The sequence below is a fragment of the Eptesicus fuscus genome, chromosome 23, assembly GCF_027574615.1.
Source record: "Eptesicus fuscus isolate TK198812 chromosome 23, DD_ASM_mEF_20220401, whole genome shotgun sequence".
NCBI lineage: Eukaryota > Metazoa > Chordata > Mammalia > Chiroptera > Vespertilionidae > Eptesicus > Eptesicus fuscus.
In genome coordinates, this window is record NC_072495.1 from 1906758 (window position 1) to 1928060 (window position 21303).

Below are 21303 nucleotides of genomic sequence, written 5' to 3' on the forward strand. Positions count from 1 at the left end.
TTCAGTCCGGGAATATGAAAAAATCCTGAAGAAGATAGATGGTGGTGATGATTGTACAACAATGTGAATGTACTTGATACCACTGAACTGTACACTTAAACATGATAAAAATGAGCCCTGGCCATTGTGGCTCAGTTGGCTGGGTGTCATCCCATGCGCTGAAAGGTCGCGAGTTCCATTCCCAGTCAGGGCACATGCCCAGGTTATGGGCTCCATCCCTGGTAGGGGGCGTGCAGGAGGCAGCTGATTGATATGTCACTCTCACACTAACATTTCTCTCTCTCTCCCTCTCCTTTTCTCTAAAAATCAATAAAAACTTTTTTTTAAATTATACATGTTGTTATATATATTTTACCACAATGGGAAATATTTCAAAAAATTAATGAATAAAATATATAATATGTAAAAAATGAACATAAGTCCAAAATTTCTGATTCTTACTCTCTCTCAGCACACTTATCAAATTAACACCAACAATTCACTGAAGACTCTCAAACAGTGAGTAGGGGATAAATTAGTCTCAATAAATACATTTTATGGGAAATTTGATTTATGATCTTTATCTTTTCTTGGACTCCTTCACTAATGTTCACATGGAGAAATGTCACTAATTCATGAGGAACTACAGAGTTAACATTTAAATTACAACCTCCAAAAGGCACTTAGCTTTCCAACACTTAGACCTTAAGTTATTAACAGTATCTATGACATAATATGATCCTCATGAATCAGAATAAGGGATTAATAATTTAGACTTGTTTTCAAGATTTTATGAATTGCAATTCTTTCCTAAAATTCTTAGCTCATTTAGCTATGAACTAGGTATCAATATCATGATTACAAATATCACAAATTATTCACAAAAAAAGGAGTCTCTTTTTTAAGATAATGGCCTCTGTCAATAAGAACTTAGTATGTGAGAGAGTCATTGCATTAAACTACTCTTTGAAAATAAAATATTCTAAAGGCATGTGTAAACATGAATGGGAAGGGAAAATGCCAAGATTTCACAGCAAAGGCGAGCCTCGTTATCAGTAGATTCCTTACTTGCAAATCCACCTACTCACTAACATTTATGGCAATCCAAAAAGCAATATTTGGAGCATTTTTACTTCAAAACTCCCAAAGCAACAAAAAAAAATGTGTGTAACCCGACGTGCACTCCAGCGGAGGTAGAACAAGATGGCATTCTGCCTTCTCATTTCAGCCCTCACGCTGTAAACAAGTGTTCTTTCCACGATCTATTCAGTGCCATGTTTTTCATATTTCTGTGCTTTTTTTGAGATGATTTCACTACTGAAAATGGCCCCAAATGTAGTGCTAGTGTCGTCTAGTGTTCCTTAGTGTAAGAAGCTGTGAGGAGCCTTATAGAGAAAATACATATTACATTTACTCAGGCATGAACTATAGTGCCGCTCACTATAAATTCAAAGTTAACAATTAACAATATATATCGAACAAGGTGTCTTTAACCCGAAACACATATAAAACCAGGTTTGTATTGATCAGTTGATGAAAATGTTATGACCAAAGGCTGGCAGGAACCTAACTATGTATTTTCCCTGGAAGCAATGGTTCCAGATTCACTAATTCAGTATATGTGGCAACTTTATACATGTACCATGAATGACAAACATTACAAGCATGGACTGTACATGTTAAAAAAGCATGAAGTGGGGGAGGGGGCTAGTGGGGCACAGATCAATGAAACAGAAAAGGCAGCCCAGACACAGGTGGATGTAATCCGGCAAGAAGTGGCATAGAGGTTCACAGCAAAAGGCTAACTATTCAGTAACTGGTCTCAAGACAGTGACTATCAATGTGGGGAAAATGAAAGTTGATCCTCACCTCACAACTTAGAAAAACCCAACCCCAGGTAAAATGTGAAAGGCAAACTTTATCCTTATGAGAAGAAAATAGTTATATTTTTCTAACAGAAGAGCTTTAAGATCTTGATATAGGAAAATATTTCATAAACAAAACACTGAAGGAACCCATAAAGAAAAAATTGACAAGTAAAATGAAAAACTTTAGATCATGAAAAAGACATTAAACCCTTAAAAAGGCAACTGGAAAAAGATACTCACAACACGTGTAACTAATAAAGAGAACTCTTGAAAACAGTAAGAAAAAGGCAACCAACCCAACAGAAAAATGGACAAAGGACATGAACACGTATTTGACAGAAGATAAAATATGAATGATTAATAAATACGTACAAAAGATGTTCAAGTTCAATAATATTCCAAAAGGAAAAATTAAAATCTCAATGAAACACCATTTTATATAAAAGATCAAAATTTAAAAACAACACCAAGTGCTGGAGAAAATGCGGCAGAATAGGGGCGGGAGCACAAACACCTTGCAGAACAAGTGATCGCTGTCCGGTGACGTTAGATGCACACTCCCTGTGACACAGCAATTCTTCTTCTCAGGGGACCAGGAGAAAAGCAAAAAATGTCCACAACGGAGTGTTTTGAAATCACAAAGTCCTGGTGGAAAACAAAAAGGGTCTTGCATCCAATAGGCAGTTGGATAAATGGTGTTATGTTCAAAAGATGAAGTTACACAGCGATGGAAATTAACAATTGACAGTTCCCTAGGACTGCTTCCTAGAGAATAAATAAAATAACTAATCACAAGGGGAAAAAAAGTACAACACAATGCCACTTATTAAAATACCAAATCCAGAGGAACCAAGATGGCGGCATAGGTAAACACCTGAACTTGCTGCCTCGCACAACCACTTCAAAACTACAACTAAAAGACAAAACAGATGTCATCCAGAACCATGGGAAGCCTGGCTGAGTGGAAATTCTACAACTAGAAGGAAAAATGCCATTGAGTTCAGTAGGAGGTTTGGAGGTACGGCGGCATGCGCGGAAAAGGGCTGGCAACTGGGTATGCTGTTGTCTTTTTCAATCTGGAGGGAGATACAAGCTCCAGCTGCTCTGAACTCCAGTTCTGGGCGAGACTCTGGGGACCCAGACTCATACGGGGAGAAACTGAACTGTCTGGCATCAGGCCGGAACACGAGGGTGGCTTTCTCTCAGAGGTGCTTGCAACAATCATTGTTCCTGCATGGTGCCGCGGGACATAGAGACCCAGGGACCTCTTCTGGGCAGGGCTAATGGTCAGCCATTGCTGTTTGCTCCGCCCTGGTGATTCCCTGAGACCCCGCCCACCCAATTTACAACCCCACCCAAGCTGTGTGCAGAGGCTTTTGCATATGAATGGCCTGGCCTTTTGCAATATAAAACCTAACAAACTGTAGCTGGATCAGAGAGCCACAGAGCCTCCAAAAGAAGGCCCAAGGCTGGACAGTAGCTGGCATTGCTTCACAGCTGGGCCTCACTGGGCACCTCCAAACCCCAAACTAAGAGGAGGAATCTGCAGATCTCTCTGTAGCTCCTGCTGAGTGGCCTCAGGCAATGGCTGACGTTGCACCTCCTTGGAGATCCAAGAGCCAGTGTACCCAGTGGTCAGAGTGAGACCATCCAGATTACAACTCTTCACATCCATAAGAGACACAATCATGGCAGACTCAGTGATCGCCAAAGCCCCACTGAAGCAAATCTTGCCCCATAAGGGTGTCTCCAGTACAGTTCTCCCATTGTAGACACAACTAATCCTCACAGCCAATTGGCCTGGAGGTCAATTCCTCCCAGTGATACCAACAGCAATCAAGGCTTAACAACAAGACTGTGCACACAGCTCACAAAGGGGTGCATCACGAGTGTCCACCTCAGGTAACTGGGGAGAGGCTGAGCCACTGGGCCCTATAGGACACCTAGCACACAAGACCACTCTAACAACTCAAGGAAGCAGCCAAAATGCAGAGACAAAGAAACAGATCACAAATGAAAGAAATGGAGGAAAGCAAACTACTGGATATAGAGTTCAAAACCACGGTTATAAGGTTATTCATCTTCTAGAAACCTCTGAGAAATTTAGTGAGACCCTCAAAGATATAAAAAAGGAGCAACTAGAAATTAAGCATACACTGACTGAAATAAAGAATAATATACAGAGATCTAACAGCAGACTAGAGGATCCCAAGAATCAAGTCAAAGATTTGAAATACGAAGAAGCAAAAAACACCCAACCGGAATAGAAAAAAGAAAAAAGAACCCAAAAATATGAAGATAGTGTAAGAAGCCTCTGGGACAACTTGAAGCGTACCAACATCACATCATGGGGGTGCCAGAAGAAGAGAGAGAACAAGATACTGAAAAACCTATTTGAAGAAATAATGACTGAAAACTTCCCCTACCTGGTGAAAGAAATAGACTTACAAGTCCAGGAAGCGCAGAGAACCCAAAACAAGAGGAATCCAAAGAGGACCATACCAAGACACATCATCATTAAAATGTCAAGGGCTAAAGACAAAGAGAGAATATTAACCCTTTGCACTCGCTTGCTTTTTTCTCGATTCCTTTACTCTAATGCTAACCGTGTTGAGTCACACTCGACATCCGAGTGCAAAAGGTTAAAAGCAGTAAGAGAAAAACAATTAATTACCTACAAGGGAGTGCCCATAGGACTGTCAGCTGATTTCTCAACAGAAACTATGCAGGCCAGAAGGGAGTGGCAAGAAATATTCAAAGTGATGAATAGCAAGAACCTACAACCAAGATTACTCTACCCAGCAAAGCTATCATTTAGAATTGAAGGTCAGATAAAGAGCTTCACAGATAAGAAAAAGCTAAAGGAGTTCATCACCGCCAAACCAGTATTATATGAAATGCTGAAGGATATTCTTTAAGAAAAGGAAGAAGAAGAAAAAGGTAAAGATAGAAATTATGAACAACAAATACATATCTGTCAACAAGTAAATCTAAAAATCAAGTGAATAAAAAATCTGACGAACAGAATAAACTGGTGAATAGAATCAGGGGCACAGAAAGGGAGTGGACTGACAATTCTCGGGGGGAAGGGGTGTGGGAAGAGAATGGACAAAAACCGTACACCTATGGATGAGGACAGTGGGGGGGCAAGGGCAGGGGGTGGTGTGGGAACTGGGTGGAGGGGAGCTATGGGGGGGGGGGGAGAGGAACTGTAATAATCTGAACAATAAAAATTTATTTTAAAAAAATTCAAATCCATATTAAATTAATCATCATATTGTGTAGGGCCACACACATGTGGTAAAAACTATAAAAAAAAAAGTCAGAGAATAATAAGCACAAAATTCAGAGTTATGGTATCCTTGGAGGGTGGGGATGTATATAATCAGGGACAAAAACAACTCTTGCTTCCCTCCTTAAACCTGCTCCTCCTCCATCAGTCCCTACCTTCAGAGTCACATTCGATTTGTCTTCCTCTCACACCCCAAGTAATTAATCAGCAAGACCCATCAACTACCTCTAAAACATCCCAATTCTTTCCACCTTCATCACTTCATCTGGTTCAAGCCTCCATCAGCCTCTCACTCAGGACTGCACAATTCATTCTCCACAAAGCAGCCAAGTGATCTTTTCAAAATGTAAGTCAAATCATGTCCTTTAAACTCTCCAATGGCTTCCCTTCACACTTAGGAAAAAATGTAATCTCTTTATCACAGTCTTCAGGACTTCATTTAACCTGTTCTCTACCTCTCTAACCCTACTGCTTCCCCTCTTCCCCTCGCCTGTTGGGCGGCTCCCGCCTCGCAGTGGTCCACAGGGATGCGTGCCCTTTCCCTGGCTCTTGGCTTAGCTGGCTTCATCTCAAATTTAAACAGAAAGGCGATCTTCTCACTGAGGCTGCCTCTGAGGACCCCATCAAAAACAGCACCACTGCCACTTTCAATCACTCATCATCTCACCCTCTTTCATTTTTTTACAGCATTTCTGTCTTGGTTCTAGGTCCCTCTCCCCGAGAACCAAACCCACAAAAGCAGGAGCCATCAGTCTGGTCCAGCATTGCAGGGAACAGTGTCTGCCACGGGGCAACAAATACTCGGATGAATGAAAACGTAAACTTTACTGAGAAGGAACATGAACATCTTCTGGCAGTGAAATGAAAATCAAGTATACCAATCAGGAGTATGACAGGACGGAAAGGGACTATTGAAAACCACTGGACAAGCATTAATTCAAGAAGAGTTTTAGTTTAAATACTCTGTCTCTCACGTACCAGTAACAGATCCCAGTCAGCCCAGCTTCACAGGCACAGCCCTGAGCTCCGGCAGCATGCCATCTGCTCACATCTCCTAATCTGCTGCTGTTAATCCTCACCGGAGGATATCTTCCCACTGATTTTTAGAGAGGGAGTGAGGGGAAGAGAAACATGGATTGGTTGCCTCCCCCATGCACCTAGACTAGGGCTGGGGATCCAACCTGCAACCCAGGTACATGCCCTTGACTGGGAACAGAACCTGTGATCCTTTGGTGTGCAGGGTAACACTCTAACCATTGAGCACACTGGTCAGGCCTAAATCTTGTTCTTAGAAGAATACTATGATTAAGAGCGTGAGCTTCAGTTTGGCCCGAGTTCAATTACGAAACAACATTGAAATTTGAGAGTTACTAACCTCTCTATGCCAATTTCCTCATTTGTAAAATGGAGCTATTAATAGTTATTTCATAGTCATAGTGAAGATAAAGGTTTTAAAACATCTAGTTGTGCCTTGTCATGTGGTAAGCAGTCAATAGTAGTAGTTATGATGGAAGTTGAGAGTAGAAAACTCCAAGCACACGGGAAAGCTTATCTGAGTCAAATTACAACTGAACATCTCCCACCTCTAACAAGGTGGACTAATTATTTAAAATGTACTGGGCGCATATACTAGGACAAAATCCTTTTCCCTCCAAAAGAAGACAAATGTGCACAAAGGTGATGCAAAGGATGCACAAAGCCCTTTGAGAACTCCGAGAGCGACGCTCCTCATGAAGGGCGAGTCCTGGAAGAGAGCCCCGGCTCTCCCTGCGAACAGTACCGCGCTGTACGGCCCCGTAAGGGTGCGTGAGAAACGGCCTCGCTGCCGAAGAGTGTGGGGCAAGAGGCTGGAGGAGCAAGAGGCTGGAGGACCGGGTGCTGAGGGGCAGCTCGCTGTTGAAAAGTTTGCACTTCATCCTTCAGGCAATGGGGAGATGAAGAGGAAAAAAACTGAAATCCTAAAGCCGTGGTCGGCAAACTGAGGCTCTCGAGCCACATGCAGCTCTTTGGCCCCTTGAGTGTGGCTTTTCCACAAAATACCACGGCCTGGGCGAGTCTATTTTGAAGTTTAAAAAATTTGGCTCTCAAAAGAAATTTCAATCGTTGTACTGTTGATATCTGGCTCTGTTGACTAATGAGTTTGCCGACCACTGTCCTAAAGCAAAACACCTTTATGACTTAAAACACCACATATATAAGCCCACTATCTGGTAACCAAGAGCAATTAACAGTGATTGACATGGAGCCTAGTGTCACTTTCCATTACTTCAATGACCATTGTCAGGCTGATCATCCTTTAACAACAGCAGATAAAATCTTTTGAGTTTTACTATGTGTCTGTATTATGTGGTTTTACGTATGTTCAATTACACAACATCCTGATGAAAGGTACTATTATTAATCCCATTTAAAAGATTGGAAAACTAAAGCAGAAATGTTATAGTCAGATGGCTAGTGAGACAGGATTCAAATCTAGGCTTCCTGACTCCAAAGCCCTAAAAAAGTAAACCAGCCTCCTGGCTGCTCAATTCATTTACATCACTTGAAACAAAAATTCTATGTATGTGCCTACTGTAACTTAAAGTATCACGCTAGGTCAGTGATTCTCAAATTTTACTGAACGGAAGAATCACAAGTCACATACCTAGAATTTGATTCAGTAAGTCTAGGGCACAATTTTCAGAGAGCTGCAATTTTAACCACAAATCCAGTTAATTCTGCGTCACATGATCCAGTAACCAAGCTCTCATAAACCCTGTGCTAGGTGTCCTAGAGATTCAGGGATACTTGAGCTTCCTGTGTCCTATGAGTTCACAATCTAAAAGGGAAAAAACAAGGCACACAAACAATACAAAGCAATCGAAGAAAAGCAATGCAGGCAGAACAGAAAAGAGACGTCAAGGAAGAAGAGTCATCAGCAATGAAAAGAAAGTAGGTTTTCATGAGGAAAGGAAAGACACTTCCTGCAGGCTTTCAGGAATAACATCATATAGAAAGGAAGGTCTGATGAGTAAACCACTTAGTAAAAATGGAGGATTTGCATTTCAGAATTGAAAAAATGTCAGAAGAAGAGTAGAGGCTGTGGAATGACCTCAATGTCAACCTATACAGTGCCATCACTGTGAAGTTGCTAATGGTTTTGAGGAAGGAAATGATAAAGGACAATAATATTCTTTGAAGCTATGCAAGATCATACAGACCTAGAATAAGACAATAAAATGGTTAGGCCAGTGATGGGCAACCTTCTGAGCTAGGTGTGTCAAACTTCGCCAAAAAACTGAGCATAACTCGGGTAGTGTGTCACTTTGAGGAAAAAAACATTATTTCGCAAATGTTTCATCCTTGGCATCAAAAGTTCTAACAATTTGATTCAATTCTAAGATTTGAATTTCCAAACTCACCAGTTTAGAAGCAAAAATTAGAAGGGGAAAAGGTCATTTAAAAGTCTGAGGTTCAAAAGAAAAGAAAACTATAAAAAAGTACACACATTCACTCAGGGTATATTCTCCACAACTGTTTATTGAAATTCCCAGGGGAAAAGAAATTTAATGAGACTCTTCCTTCATGTTTCAAACACTTACCATAAAAAAAACCCAAACATGTTTTAAACATGCTTTAAAGCTAAATATTTTAAAACAACTATTTACCTGATTAAAAGATAATTTAAAGGATGACTGGTACATGACAACACAGTTCGCTCATCAATAACCAAGATATAGTCAATAAGTAGTTAAGAAAGATAGATTTTACAACAAAGTTTAAAGATGATAAGAATCTTTCTTAAGGCATCTAATGTGACCCCACTGATGAAGTTTAATTTGAGCAATTCTTCCCTGATGGCTGTGCCTTTGATTTCCATGTTCCAAATAATATGGAGGCATCCTCAACAAAAATTAACACCAGTAAACTGGTCTTAAATATATGCCCTGTAAATTGACCTACTGAAATCAGGTAACATCATTTGGCACCCAACATCCTGTAGCAACAGGCTGTGTCACAACTTTTAAAAGGACTTTAAACAGATCAACACATGCAGGCTTCTCACTTGGTCACCAACACTCTTTAATGTTTATTACAATAATATAAGGACCTTGCTGATTTATACACAGATGAAAACAACATTTTCCTGGGGGGGGGGGGGGGGGGAGGAATAATGATGTTAACTGATTCAAAGTTATACTTAAGTTTAAAATATATACCAAAACCATATACTTTTAATTATGTAGAAGTAGCCTATATAATAAAAGGCTAATATGCAAAGCGACCGAACAGCGAACGACCAGTTGCTATGACGCATACTGACCACCAGGGGGCAGATGCTCAACACAGGAGCTGCCCCTGGTGGTCAGTGCACTCGCACAGGGGGAGTGCCACTCAGCCAGAAGCCTCTCCAGCCTCCACAGCTCAGTGGTAAGGAGCTTGCCGCTAAGGAGCTGCTGAGTGGTAAGGAGCAAGCAGGTCCCGGGATTGGGCCTAAGCTGGCAGGCGGACATCCACTGAGGGGTCCCGGTCTGGGAGAGGTTGCAGGCGGGGCTGAGGGATGTCCGCCCCTCCCCCCACCCCCAGTGCATGAATTTCATGCACCGGGCCTCTAGTACCATATATTAATTAATAGAGAATAGTTTAGGTTTCAGCTAGATATTTTTTTAAACAGCAGAAAAGGAAATCAGTGTATGCTTACAGCACTGTAACATTAAAATAAAATTACCTTACTATGTTGTAGGAATAAGTCAACTAAATGAAACTTGGCCTCTCCTATTTCTCAGACACAGCAAAGGATAGAGAAAATTAAAGAACATGCTTATTTCAAACCTTTCATCAAATGATCAAGCAAATTAAGACATCATAATTAAGATTATGGTACAAACAGCAGTCAAATATGCTATATGATAAATATTTAAACAAATGAATCCCTCCCCAGCACCCTCAGGATTCATGTGGGGTAACCAGCCTTGCTCGCTAGCAGCAGACAACAGGAGGCCAAAGAAATTTGAGGCCAAAGAAATTTGCCTTGGAGACAGGATTTTTCAAACTGCAATTTGGGACCCATAAATCGATTTAGTGAATTTAGCATTTTTAATTAAAGAGAATGAAATATGATAGAAATCATTGGACGGCATCACACGTCATAAGGATAAACACTGCTTTGTGAAACTTTTCATCCATACGTAGGTAGGCACTGGATCCTGATGCTAACTGTACTTCTCTCTATGGAGCACGGTTTTTTAAAAAGGAGTTTGAAAGCTCCTACTCCAGAGATCTAGGTCCGATGGATGGCTCAGGACCCGGGGCTGGGAATTTTCCATCGTTCTCAGCTCCTACTCAAAATCTCTGCTCAAGATGACTCCTGGGAGCCAAAAGGAGCCGCGGGCAGCACAGGAAGGAAGAGCTGGGACGCGCCTCAGCCAAACTTACAAGAGCACTCAGGTCCCAGCCGCCTTAGGCGGGGCCACAGCTCCCGGCCGGTTAGCCACGCAGAGCGGAGCTCCTCCTTCCTCCGCCGAAGTAAACAGTCCGGCTCTTGCAATCAACTTTCTTATCGGCAGCTCCCAGCACCCCTGTCCCAAGAGAAGGCGGCGGACAGCCTCCTGCCTCACCAGTGCCAATCGGCTTCCTAAGACAAGTCCTGGGACTCCGCCGCCCAGTCCCCCGGGGGGCCCAGCCCCCTCCGACCCGTTCCTCCAGTGCCCGCGCCCTCAGCATCGCCCCGCAGAGGGCAAGGCGATTCCCCCAGGCCTTTCCCACTCCGCCGCTCCCTCCGCCCTGGAAGGAGGCCTAGCGCCCGGGACTCCGCGGGGACGCGGTGCCACTGTTTGCTTTTGGCTCCAGTGGTTCGGGGACACGTTTCCCTGCCCTGGAGACAGCGGCCCGGAGTCCTCGCCGCCTCGGCCCGGCCGTGGCCGCCCCCAGCCAAACGCCCCGGGCCCCGGAGGCGCCCCGACTCTCGGGAACTCGCACTGGCCGCCCCTCCAGCCTGGGCCCCCGCGGCGCCCACCGGCCAGGCCGCCCGCCCTCCTCCCGGGCAGGCCCGTCCCCCGCCGCTCCCGCTCCCGCTCCCGAGGGGCGCCTGGGCCGCGGGTCCCCAGGAGGCGGCGCCGGCTCCACTCACCCCTCAGCCCGGGAGGCGGGAGCTCTGCGCCGTCCTCCCCCCTCCCGGCCGCCGCCGCGGAGCCGCTCGGCTCGGCCTCGGCCCGGTCCCCGCGCCCCGGCCCGCTCGGCCTCGTTCCCAGCGCGGGCCCAGGAGCCCGGCGTCCCGACCTGACCCGGAAGCAGCTGTCAGGCCCAACAGCTCCACGTGACCCGGGCGCAGTCTACGTCCTCTGCGTGAGTGGGCGGGGCCGGAGGAGCTGGGCCTCACCCCGTCTCGCGCTGCCCTGGCGGCAGTGTCCGGTTGCCATGGCGGCGGGGCCCGCGCCGGCGAGTTGTCCCCGGGAGATGCCCTGTTGGGATGCTGTCTGTGGTGCGGCCGGAGGGCCAGCCGGTGCCGCGGAGGAGCGCAGACGGTCCGCGCCTGGGCGGCTGAGGGCTGCGGCCTCCCCGAGCGGCCCTGGGTTGAGCCTTCCCGGCTCACTTGGAATCGTGTCCTGGGGTCACTCATTTGTGGTGGGACCCTGACCAACTCACTTCCGGTCTCGCGTCGGCGTCCTCAGCAGGTGCCCCCAGGCTGGAGTCCAACCCCATCCCAAGATGCGGGTGCGGGTGCGTGAGGACGAGGAGCGCTCTGGCCGCCATGCTGCGGCCCCTTCCTAGGCCCGTAGGTCCGGAGCTGTCGGGGCTCCGCGGCCAGAGGAGCAGCAGGAGCTTCCACTTCTGAGCACCCTGCCCGGCCCAGGCTCTGTGCAGCGGCTACTTCCAATTTCACTGCCCTCACCCAGGGGCTGTTTTATAGATTTGAAAACTGAAGTTCACAGACGTTAAGTCACCTGTCCCAGGCCAGGCAGTTAGTCGAAGTGACCAGGCTAAGGTCTGAATCCAGGTCCATCTGGCACCACAATAAAGTCCACTCGCTTTCCGTTATGCTGTTGCTGCAGCCCCGCACACACTGTACCTGACCGTCGGGCAGTGATTGCTTCATACTCCTTTGTCCGTTTCCTTTGCAGGAACATACACGGAGTAGGATGGTGCTGGCTGGCCCTGAGAAGTCGGCCTTTGTGGATATGTTAGCTGAAGTGTTAGGAGCCGAGGTCTGTTGCCTGGGCTGAGTGTGCTTTCCTGTGGTGTGTGTCAGGAAGCAGGTGAGGGTTTATGGTGTGCATGCCTGGGGATGTATACTTGGTTCCTAGAGTCAGGGAGACAAAATTCTTTAGGAGGGACCCAATGGCCGTTCCTGGGGACTTACTTGCCTCGTTTTGTTTTGTTTTCTCTCGACCATAGATAGCACTTAATGAAGTTAAAGGGGGTGGAGAGGGAGCCTGAAAGAGCTGGTTAAAGAAAGTGCTCTGAGGATCAAGGGGGGTGGGGTGTGTGTGAGTCAAATCAATGTGGCTTAGTTTGTTGACGTGGGGCTTTTCCCTCCTGCCGCAGAGAACAGGGAGCCTTCTGGCATCTTAGAATGAATGGCTTTGGGAGTATCAGGGTCATTGCCATGATCACATTCAAAAATAGCCTCAGTGGCAAGGGCCAAGAGAGGGCAGAATGAAATATGCAGAGAGGAGGAAAAAAATGGGTGGGTGCTCCATGGATACTCAATGATAGGCTTGTGAGTTCAGGTACCCCTGGGGATACCCAGAAATACTTAGCAAGTTAAATGTATTCTGAGCAATTAGGGAAAAGGCAAGAAATGTGGATCATTACTATTAACAAATACCATGTACAAGGTCTATAAATGTATCTGTGAGTGTTGTATATGACCAGGTATGATTAGTTATATACTTTTTTATTTATTTGAGATGTTATCAAGTCACTTTTCTTTTGTTCCCTTCTCTCCCCTTATAGAGCAATTCCTAAAGGCAAGACCACTGTCTTCACCCATCTCCAATCTCTGCCCACAAGACAGCCAGAATTCTCTTTCCAGAACTCACATCTGATCATGTGATTCCCTGTCTCCTCTTATTCCTTACCTGTCCTGTCCCGTCTGGTAGCCACTACCTCCATGTGGTCATTTAAATTTAAATTAATTAAAATTAAGCTAAATTAAAACTACATTTCCTGAGACATATGACACTAGCCCTATATCAAGTGCTCAATAAACATATGTGGCTAATGTTATCCTATTTGACGGTGTCTACATAGAATATTTATATCATCCCAGAAAGTTATGGGGCAATGCTGCTCTCTACTCTCAATTCCTCATGCTTCTGTTCTTCAGAAATTTGTTTTGCTAAGCTCTTTGCTTGAAAGATTTTTCTTCTATCTCCTTGAAACTGAAAATTATACATGATTGCTTGTTTTCTCATTGGCTCCTTGACAAGCACTCAAGCCTCTGTGAAGGCAGGAACTAAGCCTGTTTGTACACCACTGATTCCTCATTATGTCTAAATGACTGTCATTGAGCAGAAGAGCAGACAGTGAACTAAAGAAACAGAAAATAGGATAAGGAAGGAACATTTTATTAGAACTTGTGGATAGTCTGATTATTTTAACCTACGAACAAATTTCATATGGTCCAACCTAATAATAAGGAAAAACTTTCAAAGAATTGGAGGTGCTTCAGTTGGTTCTAATGCGTTCCCCGTCACCGGGACAGTTTAAACAAAGGCTGAATCTGTTGGAATAATATATAAAGAATTACTGGGGAGGTTGGACTGGTTGACCCGTCTGATTCTAAGATTCTAAGTCTGTGTTCTAACTGAGTCATTAGTTCAACGTTGATTACACCATAACAACAATCACAGCTACTTTCATTGCCTATGTGCCAGGCGATGCTCGCTATAGTTCACTTAACTTATAGCTTTCAGTCCTCACAATAAGCTTGTGAAGTGTGTTTGGCACCATCCTAGTTACCGAGTGAAATGCAGGTTAAGTAATACACTCCTTGCAAAATACAGCTAGTAAACGGCAGAGGTTGAGTTCATATTCTTTCTTGTAATTTTTTGTTTCCTACCATTGTGGTCAGAGAAGATGTTTGACATGATTTGAAAATTCTTAAATTTATGGAGACTTGTGTTTTTCCTAAGATATGGTCTATCATGGAAAATGTTCCACGTGCACATGGAAAGACTGGATATCCTGTTATCAATTAAATCCATCTAGTCTAGTGCGTCATTTAAGGTTGCTACCTCAGATAGGTCCTCATTTCTTTGCTATCTATCTTCTCTCTCTGACACCCCTATGATCTGATGCTGTTTAGCTTGATGATGTCGCAGAGGTTTCTTAAATTCTCTTCTCTTTTAAATTCTTACTGTTCTTAGGGCTGGCAGTGTTCCCACAGAGAGCAGCTGAAGTCCCAGAGGGCACGTGTGGGAGGCAACCAATTGATGTTTCTCTCACATCAACATGTCTCTCTCTCTCTCTCTCTCTCTCTCTCTCTCTCTCTCAAAAGTAAAAATTATGTGATTGTTATTTTTAAAGAGCGTATAACCCACTTCAGAACACTTAGTCTTTTTGTCTTCTGCCGGGCTAGGTCTGTCTGTCCCTGCAGCTAATCCCACAAATGCAATTTAAGGAAGCCTGGAAATGAAATAGTGGTGACAATCTCTAATTACTGTTGACAGCAAAAAGGAAGAAGCAATAGGAGAGCCAGGATCCTGCCCCGCCCCCACCCTGCTGTTGATGAAAACAGAACAGCAACAAGCTGCCTCTTACAGCAGAGTCCTGTCTCCACCCACATGGGTACCAGACTCCACTCCAAGGAGATGAAGCAAAATCTGTTTTTCTAAACATAAAAAAATTGTGTGTGTGTGTCCAATTATATACATCATCTGAATATTGCATTGTGTGTTCATCACCACCCCAAATTTTTTCAACAACCCTAAGACTCAGTGTTGCTTCCTCCACTAAAGCCTATCTCAGCCCCTGGACACGGCCCTGCGTTCCTACCTGGTTATGTTCCAGACCCAACACTCCAGGGCCTGGATGGTGTGTGCTTCACTTTTGCTGCCTCTTTCAGGTGAGTCTATCCTCCCAGACAGAGCACAGTGTATCTACGGCATCATTTCCCACAGAGTCTAACGTGTCCCGGATGCTAAAGAAAAGTCCGCCAAGGTCATGCATCAATCCATGAAACAGTGCCAACGGGTGAGAGGCCTCTGGTCCCTGCTTTCCTCTGAGCTTTTGAGAGTCAGGGAGCACGCTGGACTGGCGGAGAATACTGAAGCACGCAGCATTCCTCCGCTGCGTGGCTGGCCGGAGGATCACTGCACTTGCACCGACTCCCTGAGATGTGAACCTCGGACATGGGAATGTCACACCCAGGCTCTCAGCTCTTCAGGCAGATTGAATACCCAGTTTCTTTATGCTTGTTCTTAGGCCCCTGCTCTTCTGCCATTTGTGATTAGAGAGGCTGTTACTTTATTGCTCCATAAATGTCTTTCTTTCTTGACCTCAGCACTGTATCTGCTCTTTGTGTATGGTAATATTAGTATTTTTTCATTCTTCACATTTTGAAATTAGTACGAAATTAATAAAATTGAACAATAATGTTCTATCAATAAGGACAGAATCTCTCTTGCCTGGTTGCCTTTAAATTGCAATGGGGTTGTTGACCCCTTCAGTTCTAAAACATGGAGGTTTTTTCCCCCTGGAAGCCACACCCAGGTTGTGTGTGTGTGTGTGTGTGTGTGTGTGTGTGGTGGACGGGGGGGGGGGGGGTGGTCCTATGAGAGAGCACATGGCATCACCAGTGTGTGTGTGTGTGTGTGTGTGTGGCGGAGGGGGGGAGTGGTCCTATGAGAAGGGCACATGGCATCACCTGTGTGTGTGTGTGTGTGTGTGTGTGTGTGTGTGGGGGGGAGGGGGGTGGTCTATGAGAAGGGCACATGGCATCACCAGTGTGTGTGTGTGTGTGTGTGTGGCAGGGGGGGGGAGGGGGATGGTCTATGAGAAGGGCACATGGCATCACCAGTGTGTGTGTGTGTGTGGTGGCGGGGGAGGGGGGTGGTCTATGAGAAGGGCACATGGCATCACCAGTGTGTGTGTGTGTGTGTGTGTGTGTGTGTGTGTGTGTGTGTGTGGCGGGGGAGGGGGTGGTCTATGAGAAGGGCACATGGCATCACCAGTGTGTGTGTGTGTGTGTGTGTGTGTGTGTGTGTGTGTGTGGCGGGGGAGGGGGGTGGTCTATGAGAAGGGCACATGGCATCACCAGTCTTTGAGGGGCATACTGCAGGATGGCCAGTGTCAGCCTGGAGGCACTCCGTCCGGCAGCAGTGGCCTTGCCCGTGGGGAGAAAGCCACCTTTCAACAGAGGCCTGGGAATAACTCAGCTCAGGCAACTGAAGGTGTCATTTCTCTGTTTGAGAAGGTCCCATAGGAAGCACCAGCTTTAGGCAGTCTTTATGAAAGGGTTCCTTCTCTGAGTTTTCCAAACAGGCCTCTTTGTTATCACCCCACGGGAGCTGACAACCAGTGGGAATCAAATCTCCCTTATCGTTTCCAGACTATTTTCCCTGCTGCGCACCCCCACTGGCAGGAGGGCCACAAGGGGTTCTCTCAAGCTTCGCTCAACCAGCCCGCTGCTCTGAGATGCCTCCCCCCACCCCCCACCCCCCGCCTGCACATTTAATTCCTGCACCACAGGGAGTCCCCTGGATTCCAAAGGAAAGGTAAACTCCTTGGAATCCAAAACTAACCAGCGTTCACAGGGCGGCCCAGGCGGATTGGTTATCGTGATATTTCAGGCTCACCTAACCAATAAGAGGGCCGGTTGGCAAGTTCCCAGGATGAATATTCTCATATGAGCATTGAATTAGAGAAAGCCATCTACACGCTCAACTTACACCCCACTGAGTTCTGAAGTAGAGATCTTGTGACGGTTGGGGCCTTGCAAAGCAATTAAAAGAAATAAAGCAAAGTATTATATTTTAATTGATGTAATCTTCAAGCTCCCAGTGGGATCTGGGTGATATCTGACTAGAGTTACCCTCGGTATCAATAGATGACTATTCTGTGAAAGTGCATTGAGGAAGACAAAACCCTACAAATCCTGAACTTCATTAACATGCGGGTCTGTTTGGGGGGATTGGCTCCGACTCCCAGGACTACAAATTGAAAGAAGCCACCCAGACTTTTCAGAGATCTGAACAAAGAGCTCCAGCGGGGTGGGGGTGGGGGTGGGCTGGGGGCGGAGAGAGGGACCGAGAGGGGCAGGCGGAGGGGAAGACACAAAGTAGGTTGTTACTGCTATTTGCTGTTAGCCTGGATATAGGACAGGCCAGATCATTCTCTCCAAACCCAAACAGCTTTCATCCATCACTAACATTTCTGGGTTTGTTTCTGTTTTATTATAAATATTCGAAGAAAGATAAACAGACAAGAAAACCTGTTTGCACAGTAACAGATTCAGATGGAAAATACAGAGTGGGAAAGAGAGCCAACAACCAACCAGATAACAGGTAGAGCCCAGCCAGGGGAGCGGGCTGGCTGGCTGCAGGCGGCCTCTGGTCGGCTGAGCCCAGTGCAGGGCGGCCTCCGGCTGACAGACGTGCCCGCGCCAGGCTGACCTTCATTCCACACGGTGAAAGGAGCAGACGTGATAAATAATTCATGGGGACATTTACCTCAGTAACCCAATACAAAAAGCTTGCTATTGATCAAGATATCCTGCTTATAAAAATGAGTTGTAAAAAACACCTTCCCACCCCAAATGTGATCTCACAATAGGGACCCCTCTGTCAGAACCCAGGCCGGAGCCGGGGTTGGGTGTGCACCGCTGGGGCTGGGGCTGGGGCTGGGGCTGGGGCTGGGGCTGGGGCTGGGGCTGGGGCTGGGGCAGGGGCAGGGGCAGGGGCTGGGGCTGGGGCTGGGGCTGGGGCAGGGGCAGGGGCTGGGGCTGGGGCTGGGGCTGGGGCTGGGGCAGGGGCTGGGGCAGGGGCAGGGGCAGGGGCAGGGGCAGGGGCTGGGGCTGGGGCAGGGGCTGGGGCTGGGGCTGGGGCTGGGGCAGGGGCTGGGGCTGGGGCTGGGGCTGGGGCTGGGGCGGGGCTGGGGCAGTTTCCCTCTGGGAGCCCTTCTCACCAAACCCATGTTTCTCCTGAGGCCTGCAGCAAGGTTTAAAAATACTCATGTCCTGCACTGCTTGCTGTCATCCAGTCGTGAAAAAGAAAATATTTTAAAAGAATTCAAATTCATGAGCGGGAAGGTCAGCCTAGGGCGAAACCGGCACCTTCCCGGGAGTGGCCGGGCCGCGGCCAGCCCAGCCGGCAGCTCTAACCCTGTCCTGGCACCGAGAGGAGGCCGGCCGACCCAGACGTCGGATCGCAGCGCGCCACCTCCCAGCGGCGTCCGTCCTCGAGCGGGTCCAGCACAGCGACGCTGGGAGGCCCAGTGGTTCCAGCGGCGGCCGCAGCTGTGTGGCTCCCGTCCCTCTGACGTTTGAAAGTTACAATCGGAAATTGCATAGCATTTAAGTTTTCCGTCAGAAAATGAAAATTCTCTACGTGAGCATCCTCAGTGGTGAAACCAGCCGCGGCCACGCAGCTGCCGCAGCCGCACCCCTCCCGCCGGCCAGGGCGCGGGTCCGCAGGTTTGCAGGCGGCGAGGAGCTCGGTGCTTCCCGGAGGCCACGCGCTGCTGCCCAGGCCCAGGTGAGGGCGGAGGCTTCCGGCCCCCGGGCCTGCGTGCTGGCGACAAGACCCCACATCTCCCAGGATCATGGCAACCTTTGGTTGCTTGAGGTCATTTCATTGAGTAAACACACACACACACACATGCACACACACACACACACATATGCACACACCCACGTGTGCACCGTGTCCTGTCTACCTGCAGGAACTCCCCGGCCACGATAGCCGCGGGCCTGGCTCCGGGCAGCGCGGAGTTGGGTGAAAGGAGCCGCAGGTGGCAAACGTGGGTCGCACGCGGGGTGCCCCCCTCCCCTCCTCCCTCTGCTCCGCAGACGAGGCCCGGGAGGCTGTGCCCGCCGCGCCGCTCACCGCCTCTTCCTCCGCGGCCACACTCACAAAAGACCCAACCAGACCAGTGAAACCGGGAGGGGCAGCCGGGTCCCGGCACCCTGGGGTCCTGCTGGGCGCCCGAAACGGGACTTTACTGAGCTTTTGTTCGAGACGCTCCGCCTCGTTCTTCCCAGAAGCTCCTGCGGGGCCCGCGTCCTACGCCGTGGGGAAGGGCCCCCCATAAACACAGAACAGAATGGGGGGACAGCGGGGGGGGGGGAGGGAAATGAACAAAAATGTGCAGATGCAGAAAAGGAAACTCCCTGTAGAGTTTATTGTTTCCTTGTCAGAGCTGGACCCCGGGTACCGCAGCCCCTTCCGACGGAACCCCACCGCGTCCTTGGCCGTCTGGGCGGGCCGGGCTGTCACCGGGCGGCCCCCGGGGGAGGGTCTCGGTGGTGGGCGCGGCGTCCCCACGCGGGTCGGCGTCCCTGGAGCGCCCGGCTCCCGCCACGGCTCCTGCGGGGCGCTGGGCCCTTCGATCCTTTTGTCAAGTCCCCGGACGCCGATTCCGGAGGGACGCGTGGACGCGGCGGAGCCCGGCTGGACGGAGCGGCCCGCACTGCCCGCCTGCCGGCCGGGCGGGGTCCGCGCGGCTACTCGGGCTCGCCGCCGCCGGGGGCCCGCTCCCAGGCCGGGCTCTCCTCGCTGCGCGCGGGCCGGCGCGGGCCCTGGAAGCGGCGGCACTCGGGGCAGACCCGCACGTGCGCGCAGCCGCGGGCCACCAGCGCCGCCTCCCGCGCCAGCCGCTGCGCCAGCTGCTCGGGCTCCCCCGCCGCCGCCCCGCACAGCTGCCCGTTGCTGAGCGTCGCGGTGGCGCGGGGCGGGCGCTCCTCGGGGAGGGGGGGCCCGGACCGCAGCCCCGCGCGCCGCCGGCGGGGGCGGGCGCCGTCCTGACACAGGATGATGCTGCGCAGCTCCGCCACCATCTCCCGGCAGACGGACACCTGGAAGACAGAGGGCACGGGCTGTCAGACCTGCGCACGTGGCCTCGGACGTGACGGTTCTGGGCGCCCTTCAGCCGCCGCCTGGCTCCCATCGCCTCTAACCGCCGGCGCCTCCGCACGGCGCTCCCAGCCCAGCCGCCCGCCAGCCTTGGCCTGACACCTTCAGACAGTCCCTTTCCGTGGTGCCGAAGCGCCCTGCCCTCATTGACTCACTCTTTGTTATTTTTTTGCATTTCTGTTAAATGCTGCTAAGTTCACAATTCCTCTCCCTCAAAATTCCATTGGTACGTCACCTTTGGACCCAGAAGCCCACTAAATAATAACTCTTCCACCCAGGCCAGGCTTTCAAGTGTTTGAAAGGCTACCATGTCTCCAGGCTGAAGAGTCTCATTTCTTTGGGTCAACTGGTTAGAGCCGGAGAGCATGCGTTCTAATAACTAGAACAACAATTCCACGGCAACACGATTCCTTCGGACCCACAACCTCCTAATATGAACCCCTCGGGGCCAGCTGTGTTTCAGAATGTTTTGGGTTTTAGGAAGGGAATACAATACACATACGATGAGTATATATATCGCCCAGTGGGGGTCGGGGGCAGATGCTATACTCAAACATGATGTTTCTGTAGCAAACCGCACTTGCCTTCACACTGAATGAGACAAAGACCATACACAAAATTTCATACCAATTCAAGGTAAGCTTTGCCACCAAATGCATTTGTTTAACAAACTTATAAAAAAAAAAACTTGAAACTTTTGGAGTTTCTTAGGTTTCAAAATTGTGGATAAAGAATCATGAACCAAGGGGCACACCGAGAGGGCCCAGCTCAGGTGACTGGGGGGGCTGAGCCACGGGCCCCACAGGGCCCCTACTACAAAAGGCCACTCTACCAATTCCAGGAGACACAGCAGCTCTCCCCAACACACAGAAACAAACACAGGGAAGCAGCGAAAATGCAGAGACAAAGAAACATGTCACCAATGAAAGAAATGGAAGAAAGCAAACAACTGGATACAGAGTTCAAAACCAATTATAAGGTTACTCAAGGATCTTCATGAGGCCTCCAAGGGACTTAGTGAGAATCTGAAGGATCTTAGTGAAAATGCCAAAGACATGGAAAAGGACCAGTCAGAAATTAAGCATACACTAACTGAAATAAAGAATTTACA

At 48.3% G+C, this 21303-nt stretch overlaps 2 protein-coding genes and 1 long non-coding RNA gene across 7 annotated transcripts in view; 1 reads left to right on the top strand and 2 right to left on the bottom strand.

The window, feature by feature from the left end:
* TBCEL (tubulin folding cofactor E like) overlaps positions 1 to 11373 on the bottom strand; it is a 67364-nt gene extending 55991 nt beyond the window's left edge. Inside the window, exons 1-3 of one of the 4 annotated variants that reach the window (XM_054712360.1) lie at positions 11249 to 11373; positions 10555 to 10697; positions 6118 to 6235 (exon numbers count right to left, since the gene is read on the bottom strand). The gene's annotated coding sequence lies outside the window, so the exon portion shown is untranslated. The remainder of the gene's footprint in view (positions 1 to 6117; positions 6236 to 10554; positions 10698 to 11248) is intronic. The other 3 variants (XM_054712361.1, XM_054712359.1, XM_054712358.1) reach the window with 3 other exon arrangements.
* A 10-nt stretch (positions 11374 to 11383) lies between these two features.
* On the top strand, positions 11384 to 15624 carry LOC129148057 (uncharacterized). 2 transcript variants are annotated; one of them, XR_008555239.1, is made up of 3 exons: positions 11384 to 11792; positions 12240 to 12374; positions 14793 to 15624. It is a non-coding gene; the product is annotated as an uncharacterized LOC129148057 (long non-coding RNA). The 2 variants fall into 2 exon arrangements; XR_008555240.1 differs by lacking the exon at positions 14793 to 15624 and adding an exon at positions 13075 to 13326.
* Positions 15625 to 19783: 4159 nt separating this feature from the next.
* The window catches only part of GRIK4 (glutamate ionotropic receptor kainate type subunit 4), a 204195-nt gene continuing 202675 nt past the window's right edge, over positions 19784 to 21303 (bottom strand). Inside the window, exon 19 of the mRNA XM_054712522.1 lies at positions 19784 to 20134. Coding sequence (XP_054568497.1) covers positions 19784 to 20134 — 351 coding nt within the window. The remainder of the gene's footprint in view (positions 20135 to 21303) is intronic.